At 34.6% G+C, this 19288-nt stretch overlaps 1 protein-coding gene across 1 annotated transcript in view; it reads left to right on the top strand.

The window, feature by feature from the left end:
- The first annotated feature begins 11171 nt into the window (after positions 1-11171).
- Positions 11172-19288, top strand: part of LOC110223863 (aldehyde dehydrogenase 1A1-like) — a 48190-nt gene continuing 40073 nt past the window's right edge. Inside the window, exon 1 of the mRNA XM_021009570.2 lies at positions 11172-11343. Coding sequence (XP_020865229.1) covers positions 11257-11343 — 87 coding nt within the window. The 5' untranslated portion in view covers positions 11172-11256. The remainder of the gene's footprint in view (positions 11344-19288) is intronic.

A 19288-nucleotide genomic window follows, 5' to 3' on the forward strand; every position in this document is an offset into this window, starting at 1 on the left:
AAATGATGGCTTTATCAAAGAAAATTGCTATAAATTTCTCCCCCCCCGCCATTTTCTGTTTCTTTTAATTTTGGTGACATCAGTTTAATTTGTGCAAAAGCTTTTTATTTTCATGTAATCAAAATTATCCATTTTTACTTCCTGGGATCTTCTTTATCTTTTGTTTGGTCATAAACTCTTCCCTTATCTGTATATCTTACAGGTACATTTTCCCATGCTTTCCTAATTTATTTATGATGTTGCCCTTTACATCTAAATAATTTATTTTAAGGCATTTTGACCTTATCTTGGTATACAGTGTGAAATGTTGGTCTATGCCTAGTTGCTGCCAAACTGCTTTCTAGTTTTCTCAGGAATTTCTGTGAAATGTTTGATTCTTACCCCAAAGCTTGGATCTTTGGGTTTATCACGCACTAGATCCGTATGGTCATTTACTACTGTGTAGAGTATACCTTATCTTCTCCACTGATCCACCATTCTATATCTTAGCCAGTACCAGATTGTCATGATGATTACCACTTTGTAATATACTTTGAAATCTTTGCTTCACATTTTAAAAAATGTATTCCCTTGATATTCTTGACCTTTTGTTCTTCCAGATGAATTTTGTTATTATTTTCTCTAACTCTTTTAAAAATATTCAGAGGGGAGGCAGCTAGGTGGGACAGTGGATAGAGCACCGGCCCTGGAGTCCGGAGGATCTAAGTTCAAATCTGGCCTCAGACACTTGAAATTTACTAGCTGTGTGATCCTAGGCAAGTCATTTAACTCCATAGCCTAGCAAAACAAACAAACAAAAAAATATTCTTTGTTAGTTTGATTGTTATAATACTGAATAAGTTAGATAACTTAGGTGGAATTGCCATTTTTATTGTATCTACCCATAAGCAGTTAATATTTCTCTGATTGTTCAGATCTGTCTTTATTTCTGTGAAAAGTGTTTTGTAAAACAAAAAGAGTTTGTCTTAACAGGTAGACTACCAAGTATTTTATGTTGGCTATCAGTTTTTAAATGTAGTTCTCTTTCCATCTCTTACTGCCAGGTTTTGTTGGTACTATATAGAAATGCTGGTGATTTGTGTGCAGTTTTTTTTTAAATATCCTGTAAGTTTGCTAAAATTGTTGGTTATTTCAAGTAGTTTTTTATTTTATTGTCTATGGCTTTCTAACTATATCATCTGCAAAGAGTGATAGTTTTGTGTCCTCATTGACTATTTTTTCCTTCAATTTCCTTTTCTTCTCTTATATAATTAGCTGTAGCTACTATTTCCAGTATGATATTGAATAATAATGAAATAATGCACATCCTTGCATGTGCTCCTGATTTTATTGGGAAAAATGCAAATTGCAATACATGCATACATCACAGATAATTTTGGCTCTTCATTATAGATAGATATTTATCATTTTAAGAAAGGTTCCATTGATAGTTATGCTTTCTAGTGTTTTTAGTAGGAATGAGCATTGTATTTTGTCATACGCTTTTTCTGTACCTATTCATATAATCATATGATTTTGTTGTTTTTGTTATTGATATGATCAATTATTCTAATAGTTTTCCTAATATTGAACCAGCTTTTCATTCTTGCAATAAATCCCAGTAGGTAACACTATACGATCTTTGTGATATGTTGTTGTAATCTCCTTGCAAACATTTTATTTAAAATTTCTTCATTGATATTCATTAAGGAAATTGGTGTATAGTTTTCTTTGTTTTCACTCTCCTTGGTTTTGGTATCAAAACCATATTTGTAGGGGCAGCTAGAAGGCACAGAATATAGAGCTCCCACCTCAGAGTCAGGAGCACCTGAGTTCAAATCTGGCCTCAGACACTTGACACTTACTAGCTGTGTGACTCTGGGCAAGTCACTTGATCTTGTTTGTCTCATCAAAAAGCCTATATATGTATATATATATATATATCTCTGTGTTACAAAAGGAATTTGGTAGGTCTCCTTCTTTACCTATTTTTTTCAAATAGTTTATATAGTATTGGGATTAATTGTTCCCTAAATGTTTGGTAAATCAGTCTGGTCCTGAGAATTTTTTTCTTAGGGCTTGTTTTTTTTTTTTATTTATGACTTGTTTGATTTTTTTTTCTAAGATAGAGGTACTTAAATGTTCTATTTCTTCTTTTGTTCATCTGGGCAGTTTATATTTTTGGAAATATTCATCCATTTAATTTAGATTGTCAATTTTAGTGGCATATAATTGAGCAAAATATCTCCTAATAATTTGCTTTAACTTTATTTTCATTGATGGTGAATTCACCCTTTTCATTTTTTACTCTGGTTATTTGTTTTTCTTCTTCCTTTTGTAAATCAAATAATCAATGTTTTATCTATTTTATTCTTTTTTCCTTACAAACCAGCTCCTAATTTTATTTATTAGGTCAACTGAGGGTGAAGCAAGGATGTTCATTATCACCACTGTTATTCAGTATTGTACTGAAATTTTACCTTTAGCAATAAGAGAAGAAAAAGGCATTGAAGGAATTAGAATAGGCAAAAAAGAAACAGAGCATCACTCTTTGCAGATGATATGATGGTATACTTAGAGAATCCAATAAAAATTACTTGAAATAATAAACAAATTTAGCAAAGTTGCAGGATATAAAATAAGCCCGCATAAGTCATCAGCATTTCTGTATGTTACTAACAAAGTCCAACAGCATGAGATAGAAAGAGAAATTCCATGTAAAGTTACTGTAAACATAAAATATTTGGGATTCTACCTGCCAAAACAAACTCAAGAACTATATGAACACAATTACAAAACACTTTTCACACAAATAAAGTCAGATCTAAATAAGTGGGAAAATATCAGTTGTTCATGGGTAGCTGAGCTAATATAATAAAAATTACAATTCTACCTAAATTAATTTACTTATTCAGTGCCATACCAATGAAACTGCAAAAAAAATTTTATAGAGCTAGAAAAAACAATAACAAAATTTATCTGGAAGAACAAAACGTCCAAAATATCAAGGGAACTAATGAAAAGAAATGTGAGGGAAGGTGGCCTAGCTGTACCAGATCTTAAATTGTATTATAAAGCAGCAATCATAGAGTGGTGGATCAGTGGAATAGGTTAGGTATGCGAGACAAACCGTCAATGACTATCCTAATCTACTATTTGACAAATCCAAAGACTCCAGCTTCTGGGATGAGAATTCACTATTTAACAAAAATTGCTGGAAAAACTGGAAATAGTATGGCAGAAACTAGGCATAGATCAACATCTTATACCTTATACCAAGATAAAGTCAAAATGGGTACATGAATTACATATATAGAGACTGATACTATAACCAAACCAGGAGAGCAAAGAATAGTTTACCTATCAAATCTATGGAGAAGGGAAGAATTTATGACCAAGTAAGAGATAGAAAACATTATGAAATGCAAAATAGATGACTTTGATTGCATTAAATTAAAAAGGTTTTGCACAAAGCCAATGCAACCAAGATTAGAAGGGAAGCAGAAAGCTTGGAAATAATTTTTAGAGCCAGTGTCTCTGATAAAGGCCTCATTTCTAAAATATATAGAGAACTGAGTTGAATTTATAAGAATATGTCATTCCCCAATTGATAAATGATTGAAGGATATGAAGAGGCAGTTTTCAGAGGAAGAAATTAAAGCTATCTATAGTCATATGAAAAAATACTCTAAATCACTAGTGATTAGAGAAATGCAAATCAAAATGACTTGGAGGTACCACATCATATATATCAGATTGTCTTACATGGTAAAACAGGAAAATTATAAATGTTGGAGAAGATGTTGGAAAATTGGAATATTAATGCATAGTTGTTGGAGTTGTGAATTGATCCAACCATTCTGGAGAGCAATTTGGAACTATGCCCAAAGGGCTATAAAATTGTGCATACCCTTTGACCCAGCAATAGCACTTCTAGGTGTGTATCACAAAGAGACCATAAAAAAGGGAAAAAGACCCACATGTACAAAAATATTTATAGCAGCTCTTTTTGTGGTAGGAAATAATTGGAAATTGAGGGGATGCTCATCAATTGGGGAATGGCTGAACAAGTTATGGTATATTGATGTAATGGTATACTATTGTGCTATAAGAAATGATGAATAGGCAGACCAGAAAAACTTAGAAAGACTTACGTGAACTGATGCTGAGTGAAATGAGCAAAACCAGGGGAACACTGTACACAGTAATAGCCACATTGTGTGATGACTGACTTTGATAGACTTAGTTCTTCTTAGTAATGCAAGGATCTAAGACAACTCCAAAAGACTCATGATGGAAAATGCTATCCACATCCAGAAAAAGAACCACAAAGTCTGAATGCAGATGGAAGAATACTACTTGCTCTCCTTTTCTTTTGTTGTTTTGTTTTATTTCTTCTTATTATTCCTCCTAACAGTTCTAATTCTTCTACACATTATGACTAATATGAAAATATGCTTAATATGAATATATAAGTAAAGCCTAAATCAGATTGCATGCTGTCTTAGAGAAGGGGGAGGAGAGAGAAAGGGAAAAAATTTAAAACTCAGAATCTTATGGAAGTAAATGTTGAAAACTAAAAATAAATAAATTGTTAAAAAAAAAAGAAAAAGAAAAAGAAAAAAATCACTTTTTAATCTTACCCAGGAATTCTTGCTGGGTTTCTATACAATTCATAATTTTGTTTGAGGCTTAGCTTATAGTTGTTTTGACTTGATTTTCTTTTTCTGAGATTGTGTCTTGATCATCCTCATCACTGTAACAGATTTTTATGGTCAGGTTCTTTTTTTCTTTTATCATTGTTTGTTCATTCATTTTTCTCTCCTGTTTCTTGGTTCTTAATTTTATGTTAGTGTTGGGTTCAGTTCCCAACATGTGGGAGGAGGAAGGAGCACTGCCTCAAGCTTCAGACTTTTTTACAGTGTTGTTTTCAGAGCTAGCTCTGAGGTTTAGATATTTTCAGTGCTTCTGATGTGTTGTGATCATCTCTGGCTTGAGAACTCCCAAAGCTGCTGCTAATTCTGTCACCACCACCTAGTGCCACCACTGGCCTTTCATCTACATGAGTCTCCTGTGTCACAGATCTCTCCAACTTCTTATCTTGTCTTGGGTTGGAAGAAAGTCTCACTCTGTCCTTTTGTTGGCTCTGCAACTCCAGCATTTGATTTGAGCTATTATTTAAAAGTATTTTGAAGGGAAATGTTAGAAGAAGGCTTTATTCCACCATCTTGTCTGAAGTTCTGACAAAATCATTGACATCATGTATATTTATATAGCATTATACACACACACACACACACCCCTCTGAGCAGAGAGAGTGTTTGTTATTCCCTCCTTGATTTCAAAGTAAAGTAAATAAATTGAAAGAGAAAATGAACACTGGCAAATGACAATGAGTTTATCAACAAACATTTGTTAAATATTTAGCACCAGGCACTATGCTGAGCATAGAGGATACAAAGAAAAAGTAAGGTTCTTGGTTTTTGTAAACATTCTAAAGAATAAACCCTATGATGTTGAAATCCCCCCCAGGTGTTCGGTATCATATTATGTGTCCCTAGGCAGCTTGAGGGGCAAAATTTGTATCTGCCTGCCCTATATGAATGCTTCATCAAAACAAACCAGAATGAACACTAATATTTAGTTGTCTAGCCCTGAAAAAAAAAAGTAACTCAATGCAAAATCTTCTCAGGTTTAGGTAGGCTTATCAGTATTTTGAAAATAAATTTGAGTGCCAGTGGTTTGAAGCTAATTATCTATTTAAATGACTGAGGAATGAGGGAATAAGCCTCAATAAACATTTCTAAATAATAATACTTTATAAACTGGGAAGAAAAAAAGTTTAATAGCAGAATTTTTAATTTCAGGATTTCCCCATCCCCCCTTACAACATACAGACCAGACCATGTCCCGTTCTCATGGCAAGCATTTTGAATGATGTATAAAACAGATGATTTGTTAGTGGGACAAGACAATTTTGTTATGAGATTCAACCAGAATTTTGCCCCCAAGAAACAAAACAAAAAGGGCTGGAAATAGAACAAGAGGACTGACAAAAGCCAGAACACTTTAAACATTTAAAAATGAAGATCTCATTGTATGAATAAGACATTAAATGATAACACAGAAACTCTCTCTTTTAAATTTACTTTTATTAAGCCTGTACACATGGTTTTGGTCATATGATGCCAAATTTTGCAATTATGATCAATTCCAGTAGTTAGAATTTAGTACTTTCCAGATGCTTTAATTTTCAATTTCAAAGAAAAATTCTAAAAGAATGTCTTATGATATTCCAAATCTACCCATATTTCTTGTTCCTACTGCCCATATTGTAACAAATAAGATGTTAGGTTAAGAGATTTATTGTTAGAAGGGACCTTCCAGGTCCTATAGCCTAACCACCTCATTATACAGATGGTAAAACAGAGTCTCAAAGAATTTAAGTGAGTTGCCCAAGGGCTCCTCAGAGATAATAAATTATAAAAATGGGATTTTAATTCAGGCACTCTCTCTTCAAATTCAGAATTCTTTCCCCTGCATCACACTGTGTCACCTAATTTTACCTCTTTTATTTAGATAAACATTAACACTACTAACTTAAAATAACCCTGTGAGAGATGGCTATAAATTACTAATAATAAGAAATGCAAAATAAAACTACTCTGAGGTTTCATATTACTCACAGAAAACTGGTAAAGATGATAAAAATAAGATGAGAATAGTCACTCTTGCAAGCATTATAGGGGGAAAAAAGGCATAGTAATGAATTGTTGATGTAGTTGTAAATTGATCCAACAATCCTTGAAGGCAATTTGTATTTATGCTACAAAAGTAACTATAATGTCCATCCTTTCACCCAGAGAACTCATTTCTCAGAAGATAGCATACATGGAGGACAAAAATAGAAAGATCCTGTAGAAACAAAGAATATTTATGCCAACATTTTTTTGCTATGACAAAGTACTGGAAATAAAACATAGGCTTAGTGATTGGGGAATGGCACGTGAATATAATGAAATATTATTGTGCTGCAAGAAACTATGTACATGATTAATAGAAAAGCATGGAGTGATGCAAGGTAATGTAAGCAAAGCCAGGAAGACAATATGCAAGATGATAAACCAACATGAATGGAAACAGTTACAACAACAGCATATACCTAGCAAGCTTGACTCCAAAGAAGATACAGTGTGAAAACAGACCTCACTCCCTTCTTGACATAGGTTAGATTTTCTGAAATGCTGTTTCCCCCTTCATTCGATGAACATTGTGTACAGACCACTGTTCTGCTCCTGGCATTTCTCCTGGAATTGTTTGGCAGCAAATATATCAATGATTCCTTGACCCTTTCTGAAGCCATTTTTCAGGTGAAGGATCAGCCTATTAAGGAGGACTCTGGCAAGAATCTTGCCAGCAGTGACTAAGAGTAACCCACAGTGTGGTTGTCACTGGACAACCTATTTCCTTTTCCTTTGTAGAGATGGACAATGGAGGCATCCTTGAACCCCTGAAGAATAATCTCCTCTTGCCATGTAACTTACAAGATTTCAGTCAGCTTTTGTATGAGCAGAGGACTCCTGCCTTGAAAATCTCAACTGATAGGGCAGCTAGGTGGCACAGTGGATAAAGCACCGGCCCTGAAGTCAGGAGTACCTGAGTTGAAATCTGGCCTCAGACCAAACACTTGACACTTACTAGCTGTGTGATCTTGGGCAAGTTGCTTAACCCCAATTGCCTAAAAACAAACAAACAAAAAAATCTCAACTGAAATAGAATCAGCATCACGAAAGGAGCCTAATGGCATTCAAAACCTCATCTTCAATTGGAATTTTGACTTGACAGGGGTTGACTTCAACCTGAGATATATGGTCAATGACTTCAGTATTGGTTGATGATGATCTGTTGAGGATGTCATGGAAGTGATCAGACCATCTCTCAAAGATCTTGACCTTGTTACTAATCAATGAGGCTCATCAGTACTGAGTAGCTGGGATGCACCATAAGTCTTTAACCCATAAATAGCCTTCAGGGCATCATAAAAGTGCTTTGGTTTATTACTATCAGTGTAAAACTGAATTTCACCTGCCTTCTTACTGAGCCAAGAAACCTACATTGCTCTAAGCTTTGCTTGCACTTTATTTTTGACAAGAGTTAAAGTCTGCCTTCTTAGAGACAGATAAACTATGCTATTGGTAAACCCTGTGGAGTTCTCATTTTTTATTTAGTAACTTCAGAATTCCCCTACTGTTTTCCTGAAACTAATCCTGAAGTTTGTGAGTGTTCTGGCCCAGATGAGTAAATGCAGTGATATATACCAAATTTCTGAAAGCTGTCTACTCCTTTTCTGCTTTACTGTTGCCAACCACATGTTGGCTCAGTTTTCCCTTTAAGTTAGCGATAAATTGTTCAGGAAGGAAAAGCACTCTAATCAGTTGACATTGAACCTACTGGCGGTCATCTTGCTCTGGGGTTGCTGCTGTTGTTTGATGTAAATATTTAGCTTGGAGAGTATGTCTATGATCGGTCCAGCACTCTGTACCACACATGGCCTTCATCACTCTCATATACTCTCTGAATTTTTCCTTACAATGACAGTCTATTAAATGTCAATATTTCCTGCAAGGATGAATTCGTGAATTTTTTTTTTTGCAGTGTTGGTGAATGAGAAGGTCATGAGATACATGTCTTCAGTAGTAAGTGACCATTGCTATTACTGTTTCGATTCCATTCTTCCCAAGAACTCCCAGCCATTTCTATAGTCTGTGTCTATTCTGGCATGAAAGTTATTGAGAATTACAAGCTTGTCCCTTTTCAGCACATTCCATGTACGAGTGATGAATGGAATCATATTCACAAAAGTTTTTGTGCACTTTTTTTTTTGCATAATTTGACTGCAGAGTAGGACCCCTGCCTGCTGTGGTAAGCATATCAGGTTAGGTTAAGTGAAGCAAACAATTTTTAGGGCACCTTTTATAGCCCCTCCTCATTCTAGGAGGTGAGCCATGAAATCCTTAAAAAAAAAGGTTGCTCAGATACTTAGGGTCGGGGGTGCTGAATCCCACTGTTACTTCTGTCCAATAAGAAGATAACCCAATGCCCTAGGCTACCTGTGTGGAGGGTTGTGACTATAACTTCCAGTATATCTTCACCTGATGCTTTGTCACTTGCTCAATGCCACTGCACTTCAAGGTGGGTAAAAATGATGAAAAGTTATGAGTGATGTCTTTTGACTCACACATAAATTGTGTTTAAGTGAGGCAGAGTTATGCCTGGGTATTTGGGGTATTAAGGGAAGACTTACAGCTATGTCTACACCAAGCATGTGAAGACTTAGTTGATAGAATAGGCAGATGTGAATAATTTGTTCTAATGGGCCATGACAGAAGCAGAAGCTGGCACTGCAGAGCACTTAGAGCTTGATTAGACATCAAAGATGCCAACATTGTCCATTGTATCACAAGCCATTGCCACTTGTCTTGACTTTTATCTTGCCACTGGATTCCAATGACTCAGGAAGAAAGAGTGAAGCCAACATGGCCCTACATACCTCATGCCTGGATTACTGCAATAGCTTTGTGGTTCATCTCCATGACACAAGTTTCTCCCTATTAAATCTGACCTCTATTCAGATGTCAAATTGACTTTCCTAAAGATCCAGTCTGACACTGTCCCCATTCAATAACTTCCAGTGGTTCCTTGTCTTCTCCAGGATCAAAGAGAATATCTTCTGGTGCTAAGAAGCCCTTCATGACTCTGGCACTTAGCACAGTTCTTGGTGCATAGTAGGGACTTGATAAATACTTATTAATTGGCTACGTTGCTTGTCTCCTTATACTTTATCCTCCATAAATGTTCTTTTTTTTCTTTTGAAACATTTAGGGTCACACAGCTAGTAAGTGTCAAGTGTTTGGTCTGAGGCTGGATTTGAACTCAGGTCCTCCTGATTTCAGGGCTGGTGCTCTATCCACTGAGCCACCTAGCTGCCCCTATAAATGTTCTGAGATCCAGTAATACTGTCCTGCATGCTATTGCTCACACAGGACACTGCATCCTCTAACTCTATGAATTTTAACTGGCTGTCCTTCACATTTGGGATTCTTTCCCTCCTTTTTTTTTTTAGTGAGGCAATTGGGGTTAAGTGACTTGCCCAAGGTCACACAGCTACTACTTGTCACGTGTTTGGTCTGAGGCCGGATTTGAACTCAGGTCCTTCTGACTTCAGGGCCAGTGCTCTATCCACTGTGCCATCTAGCTGCCCCCGACTCTTCCCTTCTTCATCTCTGCTTCTTGGTTTCCCTGGGTTCATTCAAGTACCAGCTAAAATCCCTTTTACTACAAGAAACTTTTGCTCATTGCTTCATACTACTGGTTTCCTTCTATTGATTATCTCTATAATCCATATACAAGGTATACCAAAAAATTTGGTTCAGTTTAAGCTATTAAAACTAAAAATTTACCCTATTATCATTTATGGCCACAATAAATGTACTCTTTTCTTCCTCCACAATGCTCAGTCATGATTAGAAAGATTGGAAAGAGTCATAAGCTGTCCAGTTTTGTCCCTTACTGAAAGGAACTAACTCAGCAGAGGTGATGAGATCCCCTTTACATTTAGAATGAAGAAACCCTAAGGTTTAACACTTGGACACTTGCTCACCGTGTGACTTTTGGCAAATCACTGAGCTTTCATTTTCTCATCTTTAAACTAGGGGTAGCAGTAGCACATACATCAGAGTTGTAAGACTCCGATGAGGTAACATGTAGAATATTCTATTAAGCAGTCCCTCAATTAGAAAAAAAAAGCACAGATCTATTACCCCTCATATCTCCCAGAAATGGGAGTATCCAAAGGCTACCAACTCATTCCCTTTTCTAATATCTGTCAGAGAAATTAGTTCACATAGTAAAGGGGTTCAGAGAATGCTTTGGAGGGGGTGATCTCCCCCACAATAATTAAAGCACTTGTTACTCTTGTTAAATATTTCAGTGTTTTAAATTATGAATTCTTTTGTATATAATAAGCTGTGTTCCAGACTAGCTACAGGTTTCTTAAAGATTTAAGTTTAAAGTCTGGGTCTTCTCTTACAAAGAAAAAAGTACTTTCATTTTCTTTTTTGCTCTGAATTGGTTCATCCAATCACAATCCAGTATGCAATGATCCTCAGTCAGTTCAGATTACAAGGAACAAATAAAAAGCCACTGGTTCAGTCAGCACAAAATTGCTGAGCCTGTCTGCTGTTTGACTTTACTTGTGTCTCTAGAACCAGCTCAGAAATGTCTTCTAAGGAAAAGACCTCATCAAATCCAGCAGAGGAGACCATACCCACCCCGCTCACCAACTTGAAAATTCAGTTTACTAAGGTTAGTAGATTCAAACTGCATGCCTGTTACCTTACCTTAGGTAGGCGAAAAATACTTATTTAAAAAGTAGGAAGGTTAATTTAAAGTAGCCTTATTTAAAGTACATTATATGAACAAACAGTAGCTATACACAATGGGAATTTGGGTGAAAAATCTTACTAAAAACAAGATATTAAATATGGGAAAATGACCTTAAACTACTTTGTCTGGATTCTGATGCTCAACTGTATTAGTAGGGTTCTTACAGGAGCTAGTGCAAGTCACTTAAGGGGCACAGTTAGCCAATGTGTAGTTTTGTATGGATGGATGCTGAGGAGCAGTGAATACTTAAATGTAATTATTTTAAGAAGCATATTTGAGGGGAAAACTGAAGGAAAACCAGCATACTGCATTATGCATTATGAATACATTAATTTATCTTACTAGATACATTTACTGCTATTGAAACAGATGCCTAGTAGCAGAGTAATGGACATTAATAGAAACATAGAGCCAAAGCAGGTCTCCAGCCTTACACTTAAGGAGTCATGGCTAAAGTGAAAATAAAATATGGCTCCAAAATGTTAAGCTCAAAAATGTTTCTGAGATATTCCAAACTGTTACATAAAAGCCTTGGCAGAGTCAAATCACAGGACCTATGAAGAAAGATTTTTTTCCCCACCCAACTTACTAATGTATATAATTTGAAATTGACTTTAGCTGTAGTACAAATCAGAAAATAAGAATGCTTGTGTCTGAACTCTATAGATGGCCAATTTTGCTTTCTGAACACACTAATTTTAATAACAGAGAAATTGGGAGAGGAGAAATAGCTCTTATTTGTGGCCTTGGAGATCTTAGGCATTTTAAAATTTAGCATATTTCACTTTTCATAAAACTGAGTATTATGGGTTGTTGGGTTTTTTTTGGAAAATGTCAAATTCTACAGACCATTCCTTTCATAAAATGCTTTATTTGGGAGTATAAATTTTCTTTTAATCTTATTGCAAAAAATCATTTTATCAAGCTTAGGAAGTCAATCCATAAAGATGTATAATGAACAAAATAATGTCTACATTTCAGCTGTCGACTCCAAGGTTATTTTATGTTACAGGCAACTTTCTTCCCCCTCCCCCAAAGTGGGCACCTTAAATTAACATTTTTAAGTGTAATATTCCACATAGTAGCTGGCTTAATTTGGGTTGACTAATAGTTTTCTTCCATAAATAGATGTGTGAAATCAGATAAATGGCATAACCTCTTTGGTCCTCAATTCTCTTTCTGTTTCTATAGGCTGATTTTGAATAAATGTTATTTGTCCCCTTTAACTCCTACTTTTTCTACTATCATGTTATGCTTAAGTAAAAGCATATCTGTCCAATCTAAACGAATAAGCATAAACCCCAGTCTCCTTAATTGGTGGGAATGGGGAGATAATGAAACTTGACTTGTGGCCATTAAGAAACATTTTGCTGATTAAAAACATTTTTACAAAAGTTTTCACATTGCTAATATATGTCAAGGAAATTTTAATGTTAATTGCTTCCATCTTGCCAAAAAATACCAATAGAAGATACTTCCAGATCATGTGACTGACTAACAAGATGGTAGATTAAAAATTTACCCCAATCCAGATAAACTTTCAAATCTTTTATGTAGAAAAAAAGAAAAGAAAAGAAAAGAAATTCTGTGCCAGATGTGGATTTGTTAAATCTAACTAGGTAAAAGTATTCTGGATTAACACTGAAGCACTCACTCAACCCCCTTCTCTCATCAGACTCCATGCTATTGTCAAGGATGCAGAGACCAATCTGTGGGCTTCTGCCTCAGATTCACAATTGGACTCTCTTTTGTTCTAGCATACCACATCCTGCTCACATGTCACCCTGCATTGATTATAACGAGGCATATGAACAAGATTAGAAAAAGGAGCAATTAATTTATACCTGATGGGGGAGAAGTTAGAGACCCATGTCTGCAGAAATTCTGTCCAGAATACTTTTTATGCCTACCCTTGACCCGGCTAAAAAGCACAAACATTAATTCAGTACAGCCAGAGAAGATAAGCATGAGAGCTGAGGGAAGAACTGGGGTAGTACGCCAGCAGGGGGTGCTGCAATTGACCTGGAAGAAAGGAAAATTAAACCCAGCTGAGCCACACACACATACAGAGAGAGAGAGAGAGAGAGAGAGAGAGAGAGAGAGAGAGAGAGAGAGAGAGACAGAGGGAGACTAAGATAGAGACAGAGAGAGACAGACAGAGGGACAGAGAGAAATAGTCTACTTATAGCAAGAACCTTAGCTAGTGAAACACAAATCCTGCTACAAAGGAGAAAAATGAAGCATATTTACAATCCAGTTATATACTCTCCTCAAGTAAGAAGAATAAGAAGTTAAGTAATGTGGAAATATATGGAAAACAGGCTGTAATACTAAAGATTTCAAGAGGAAGAAAATTCAATTAAAAATCTAGAGCACAAGCACATACATTCTGAAACCAGAAGCAAGAATAAGTTCTAAACTCTCAGATAGTGAAAACTCTATAAACCAATAACGCAAGACAAAAGAAAGTGAACCAATGCCTTATGAAACACAGAACCCTTTGGATTATCAACAGAGGAATGAATGTCAAAATACAATTCCAGAATGGTTCAAAAGGAAAATAAATTCCATAAGAAAAAACTTGGAAAGAACAAATGTAAGAATTTGTGACTCCAAAGCAAAAATAGATTAGGAAAAAATAAATTCAAGGTGGTAAGTTTTTTCAAAGAAATGAAAGGGAAAATTTAAAAATTGCAATAGAAAAACTTGAAAGTTATAAATAATCTAACAGAAGAGGGCGGCGTTAATACATTGAGAGAACCCATGGTATCTATACAAGCCAAAGGCAACGACCACTAATAAAAGAAGCATATGTTCAAAGTAAGATTCATAGAAGTCCTGGATGGTGTTAAAAAAAAAAATAGAAAAACTTGAATACTGTAATGCAAGAAATAACACAGGAACATAGTCCAGAACTTCTTAATATAGAAATTAGGTAGAAGATAGAGCTCAAATTTACTATACTTCTTAAGCTTCACTATAATATATTTAAGTATATATATATATATATATATATAATGTACATATGCATGTGTTGTAATGCAAGAAATAACACAAGAAAATAGCTCAGAAATTCTGAATAGAGAAATTGGTTATAAGGTAGAGTCCAAACTCACAAGTTTTCATTGCTGAGAAACACAAGAAACTAAAGAAGAAATAAGTAAGTTTCTAGATGAAAAATCACAGAATAAAATTAAGAATATATAGAAAGGGGAAAGAATTATGAAGAGAACAAAGTAAAGAAATTAATCACTTAAATAATAGGGGAGAAAGGAAAAAAAGAAAAAAATCGATAATTTAAATAAATTAAGAAACAATTAAATTATGTAAAACATTAAAACTAGGAAAAGAGTTGACAAATAGGAGGGATAGTGAGGTGGGGTAGGAGAGCCTGTGGAAATTGGGTTTTATTGAATAATATTAAGAAAAAACAATCCCTGCAACAAAGTACTAGACTAAAAAAGGAGTGGGAACTTTAAAAAAATAGCTAAGCAATATCATTAACATAAATGGAGGAAAATATGGAGATAACTGAGGAAATTACATTATGCTTAAAGGAACCATAACCAACAAACCAGCATCACTATTTAAATTGTAATCTCTAAGCAGCATGGAACCTACATCCATAAGGGAAAGAGTTTACTAAATTGAAGAATGATTTCTATGTATCAAGAACACATGACTCTTACAAAAGTAGAGCATGTATTGGTGTACATAAAATTTGCAAATAAATGTAAAAAAGCAGAAATGTTAAACATATACTTTGGAGATCACAACACCATAAATAGTATGAAGATAACTCAATTAAAGTAGTACAAGAAAAACACAAAAACGTTAGTGGAAATTTAAGAATGAAATCCTAAATAATTATTGGTCAAAGAACAAATTGTATTTTAAAAAATGAAAACCAGATGAACAGCAATGATAATTACAAGTCAATCTACCCAAATTTCTGAAATGTTGCAAAAGCCATCCTCAGAGGATTTGTTGCATATATTAATAAAATCAAAAGGATTTTTGAGGAAAATCATGTAACAAAATTAGAAGGTCAATAAACTCTTCAAAAAGACTAACAATTAAGATACTGAATCCTTAACAAAGAAGTGAGATATATTTTCCCCCAGTCAATAATTGCTAAGTGCATGTTCTTATTTTCAGAAAAGCTTTTTCAGTTTCATAAGACCAGATGTCTTTATTTTTAATTGGTACCATCTCGTGTGGTTAACAATTAAACTTCTCTACATAGCCATGAAAGATTTATGACTTTCTTCACTTCTGATTTTTTATTGTATGACCTTTAATAGGATTTGGAAACTGTGGCCCAAGGGCCAAATCTGGCCCACAGCCTGCTGTTGTATGGCCTGTGAGCAAAGAGTGGTTTTTACATATGTAAATAATGTTGTATGATATCTTAAAATGTAAAATCCACTTTTATCTCATTGGCTGTACAAAGACAGGTGACAGACTAGATTTGGCCTGTGGCCACAATTTCCCCTGGTCTTTAACGTGTAGGTGGCTTACTCATTTTGAATTTATCATGAAATATAGTTTAAGATGTTTGTCTATCCTAATTTCTGCCAGACTGCTTTCCAAATTTCCCAGAAGGTCTTATTAAATAGGGAGGTCTTTCATAAGTAATTATATGCCAAAAACAACAACAACAGCAACATGTAAATGAACAAAATAGAAAAGAGGGATTACTGAACTGAATATGGATTTTAAAAAATTGAACTGAAAAAAGCAAACTCCTAACAAGCACAAAAGACGAAATCTTGAATGTTAAAGGAGAATTACATTTAATCAAAATTGGTAAAAAGTCTAAAGAACTTATAAATAAAATTAAGTACTGAAGGAGAAGGGGCAGAAAAGAAAGGCTTGTTGGTAAATAGTGCTATTTTTCAGTCTTTCTTTACTAGAAAGGTGGAGGTTGGGCTGGGATGGAAGCTGATGAGGAGAGAAAGGTTTTGGGAATTCTCATGTTCTTAACTCCTGGGCCACTGACATATTACTTTCCAGTAAAGAATAATTTGCAGCACCTTTCACAAGTTTCAGGTTCTGTATTAACTTTTTTAAAGGTGAAAAAGAAATGTTTTTGTTTTGTCTTACAAATGTCCATCTGACCTCTGAACATAGCCCACTCCTAGGCATGTATCTAACTTGCTTTGAAAAATTGATTTTACTGTCTCTGTATGAGAAATTTTTGTTCAAAAGCAGAATAAAGAGTGCCCTATGTGATTATATTGGGAATGACCTAGAACCCTTGAAATATCTACCTATTATGCTACCTAAAATGCTAAAATCATAGTCACTCCATTGAATTATCTGGCATCTTCTTTCAAATTGCAAAGGTCTCTATAAGGATAATACATCAAACTATCCTTTTTCATATGTATCTTAGCATTTACCATGAGTGTATCATGTTACTTTTTTCCAGTTAGAGCTGAGATAAGACTGTAAGGAAATGGGGCCACTCAATCCCAGAGTGGAAGTGGAACTTAAATTACTGCATCTAATGCATACCTTAACAGCAACTCTTTCTATGACAAATCTTAGGGACACTCATATAGCCCTCACTAGTAAAGGAGAATTCCTGATATCCCCGCTTGGTCAAGATCATTTCTCTCCGTAGATAATAGCATTACTCAAGGAAATTTTGAGAACTACAACACAAACCAGAAAAGCATATTAGCCACTGTTTATGATTCTATGGGATCCTTTTCCTCCATTAATGTGAATAATTGAAAGTTGAGTCTATAGTCAAAACACATTTGGTAATGAGTGCTAAAATTCTGACATTCCTAACTACTGCTGGCCCTATATCAAACATTATATGGGTGTATTCCATTCTGTCTTTTTAATTGAATTTGATATTCTTTTCAGTTCCAAATTCTTTCTTTCCCTCCATCTTCTACCCCACATTAAGAAGGCAAGAAAAACCAGAGCGTTACAAATATAAATCATATACAAAACAAAATCCCACAATAGTCTTGTCCCAGAATAAAAATAAAGGGGAAAAAAAGAAATATGTTTCAATCTGCACTCTGATTCCATAAGCCCTCTATCTGGCGCTAAATAACATGTTTCATCATTGAGCCCTTTGGCATTATGGTTGGTCACTGTATCTTTTAAAGTTGATTATCTGTATCATATTGTTGTTATTGTATAAATTATTTCCCTGGTTCTGCTCACTTCACTTTGCATCAGTTCATATAAGTCTTCCCAAGTAGATGCATTGAATTCTGAGACTGGAAATCACATAACATTCTGTAACAATTCATAGGATATAGTGAGTTGTCAGCTTAGAGGCTCTCTTTGATGACAGGTGTGCTTCACTGCTCAAGAAAACCCAGTGATCAAAAATACAAATGCACAATACAGATTAATCAGTACTAGGTGAAACCAATTAATGACTATTCTAAGCTTTGAAGAATTTCCAGTAGCCCTTTAAATACCAAGGTCTCTAAAGAATTTAAGCAGCTATTTACAAACCATTACCTGCTGGAGAGGGAGAAAGGAATTAGAAACTCACAAGTGAAGTATTGAAAACTATTTTCAATGGAAGACTAATCAGAAATTGACACAAAGTATATCATAAATGTTAAATTGCAAGCTGATGCATAATCCTTAATATTTGCAAATTTAGTCTACATGAAGCTTCCCAGGAGCACATTTATTGTGCAAATTGAGGTATTTCAATTTTTTAAAAAGCAATTTCTAATTCCTGAGAGAGTCCCAAAAGGCAGTGTATCACCACTGTGATTGCATAATGAACGAAAGAGGACAGTCAGGAATACATTCTAAAAGGACTAGACTTTAAGACATATAGATACTAATCTTGGTTGTGTAAGTTACAAAATTGATTTAGGGACATTGTAATTGAAGCTTGCCTTTTAAAACAACAGAAATGAAATTCAAATGTTTACCCAAACTTGAAGTTCCATTGTTCTGAGTTGCTTCTCTGAGATAAGAGGTCTCAAGGCTTCCAGTAAATATTCTTTATAGTATGTAGGTATAGAAAATTGTTTATTCTTATTTTGGTGCTATTGTAATGACTTCACTTTTATTTTGATAGTGAATTCTTAGTGGACACATGCTACACACTTCATAAACTCCTCAGAATAAAACTTAGAAGGAAGAATTTAAGACTTTAAAGCATTTGGGTTATAGGTATCAAGTTTTTTGTAGTTTTTTGTTTTTGTAAATTTTCTTTTTGGTAAGACATAGGATGAATGTGAGTGACTACCCTCTCATTTTCCCTAATGAGTTTTTGAAAAGCAAAGTGATTGCCAATACTAATATTTAATTTTTCCAAAAACTCATTCTTGAAAGTTGTTCTTCAGATTTGACTATCATACAAAATTGAAATGAAAGTGCAGTTTTCCATTCCCCTAATTTGTGCTTTGCCACTGATTTTTCTGCTTTGTTTTAATTTTCTAATTTTCTGTTTTTTCTTTTTCTTTTTTCATTCTTTGTTATTTCCTTTTTTGTTCCATATACTTTTTTTTTTCTGAGTCTCATTGCTGCTTCCTGCTCCAGAATTTTGTTTTAGACTTGCCCTCCAGGAGACGTAATGAATTATAGTGGCAAAAAACACTGGTTATAACATCACAGGTCATATGAATAAAGAATTAAAGTTTAAAGGGTCTTTAGAGGTGATTGGATCCAATTTCAAATGAAGAAATAGAATCCTGGAAATGGGTAAGGAATTTAACCAAGGTTACATAAGCAAAAAAAAATTAGAAGAAAGATTTGAACATGAGTCCTTTGACTTTCTAATGTTTTAGGTTGACTTGGCATTTCTCTCTGACAAACTGTAAGACATTAGGTAAGACATTTAATCCCTCTAAATTTTAGTTTGCTCAGT

The sequence above is a fragment of the Phascolarctos cinereus genome, unplaced genomic scaffold (genome assembly GCF_003287225.1).
Source record: "Phascolarctos cinereus isolate Bilbo 61053 unplaced genomic scaffold, phaCin_HiC Scaffold_4;HRSCAF=312, whole genome shotgun sequence".
NCBI lineage: Eukaryota > Metazoa > Chordata > Mammalia > Diprotodontia > Phascolarctidae > Phascolarctos > Phascolarctos cinereus.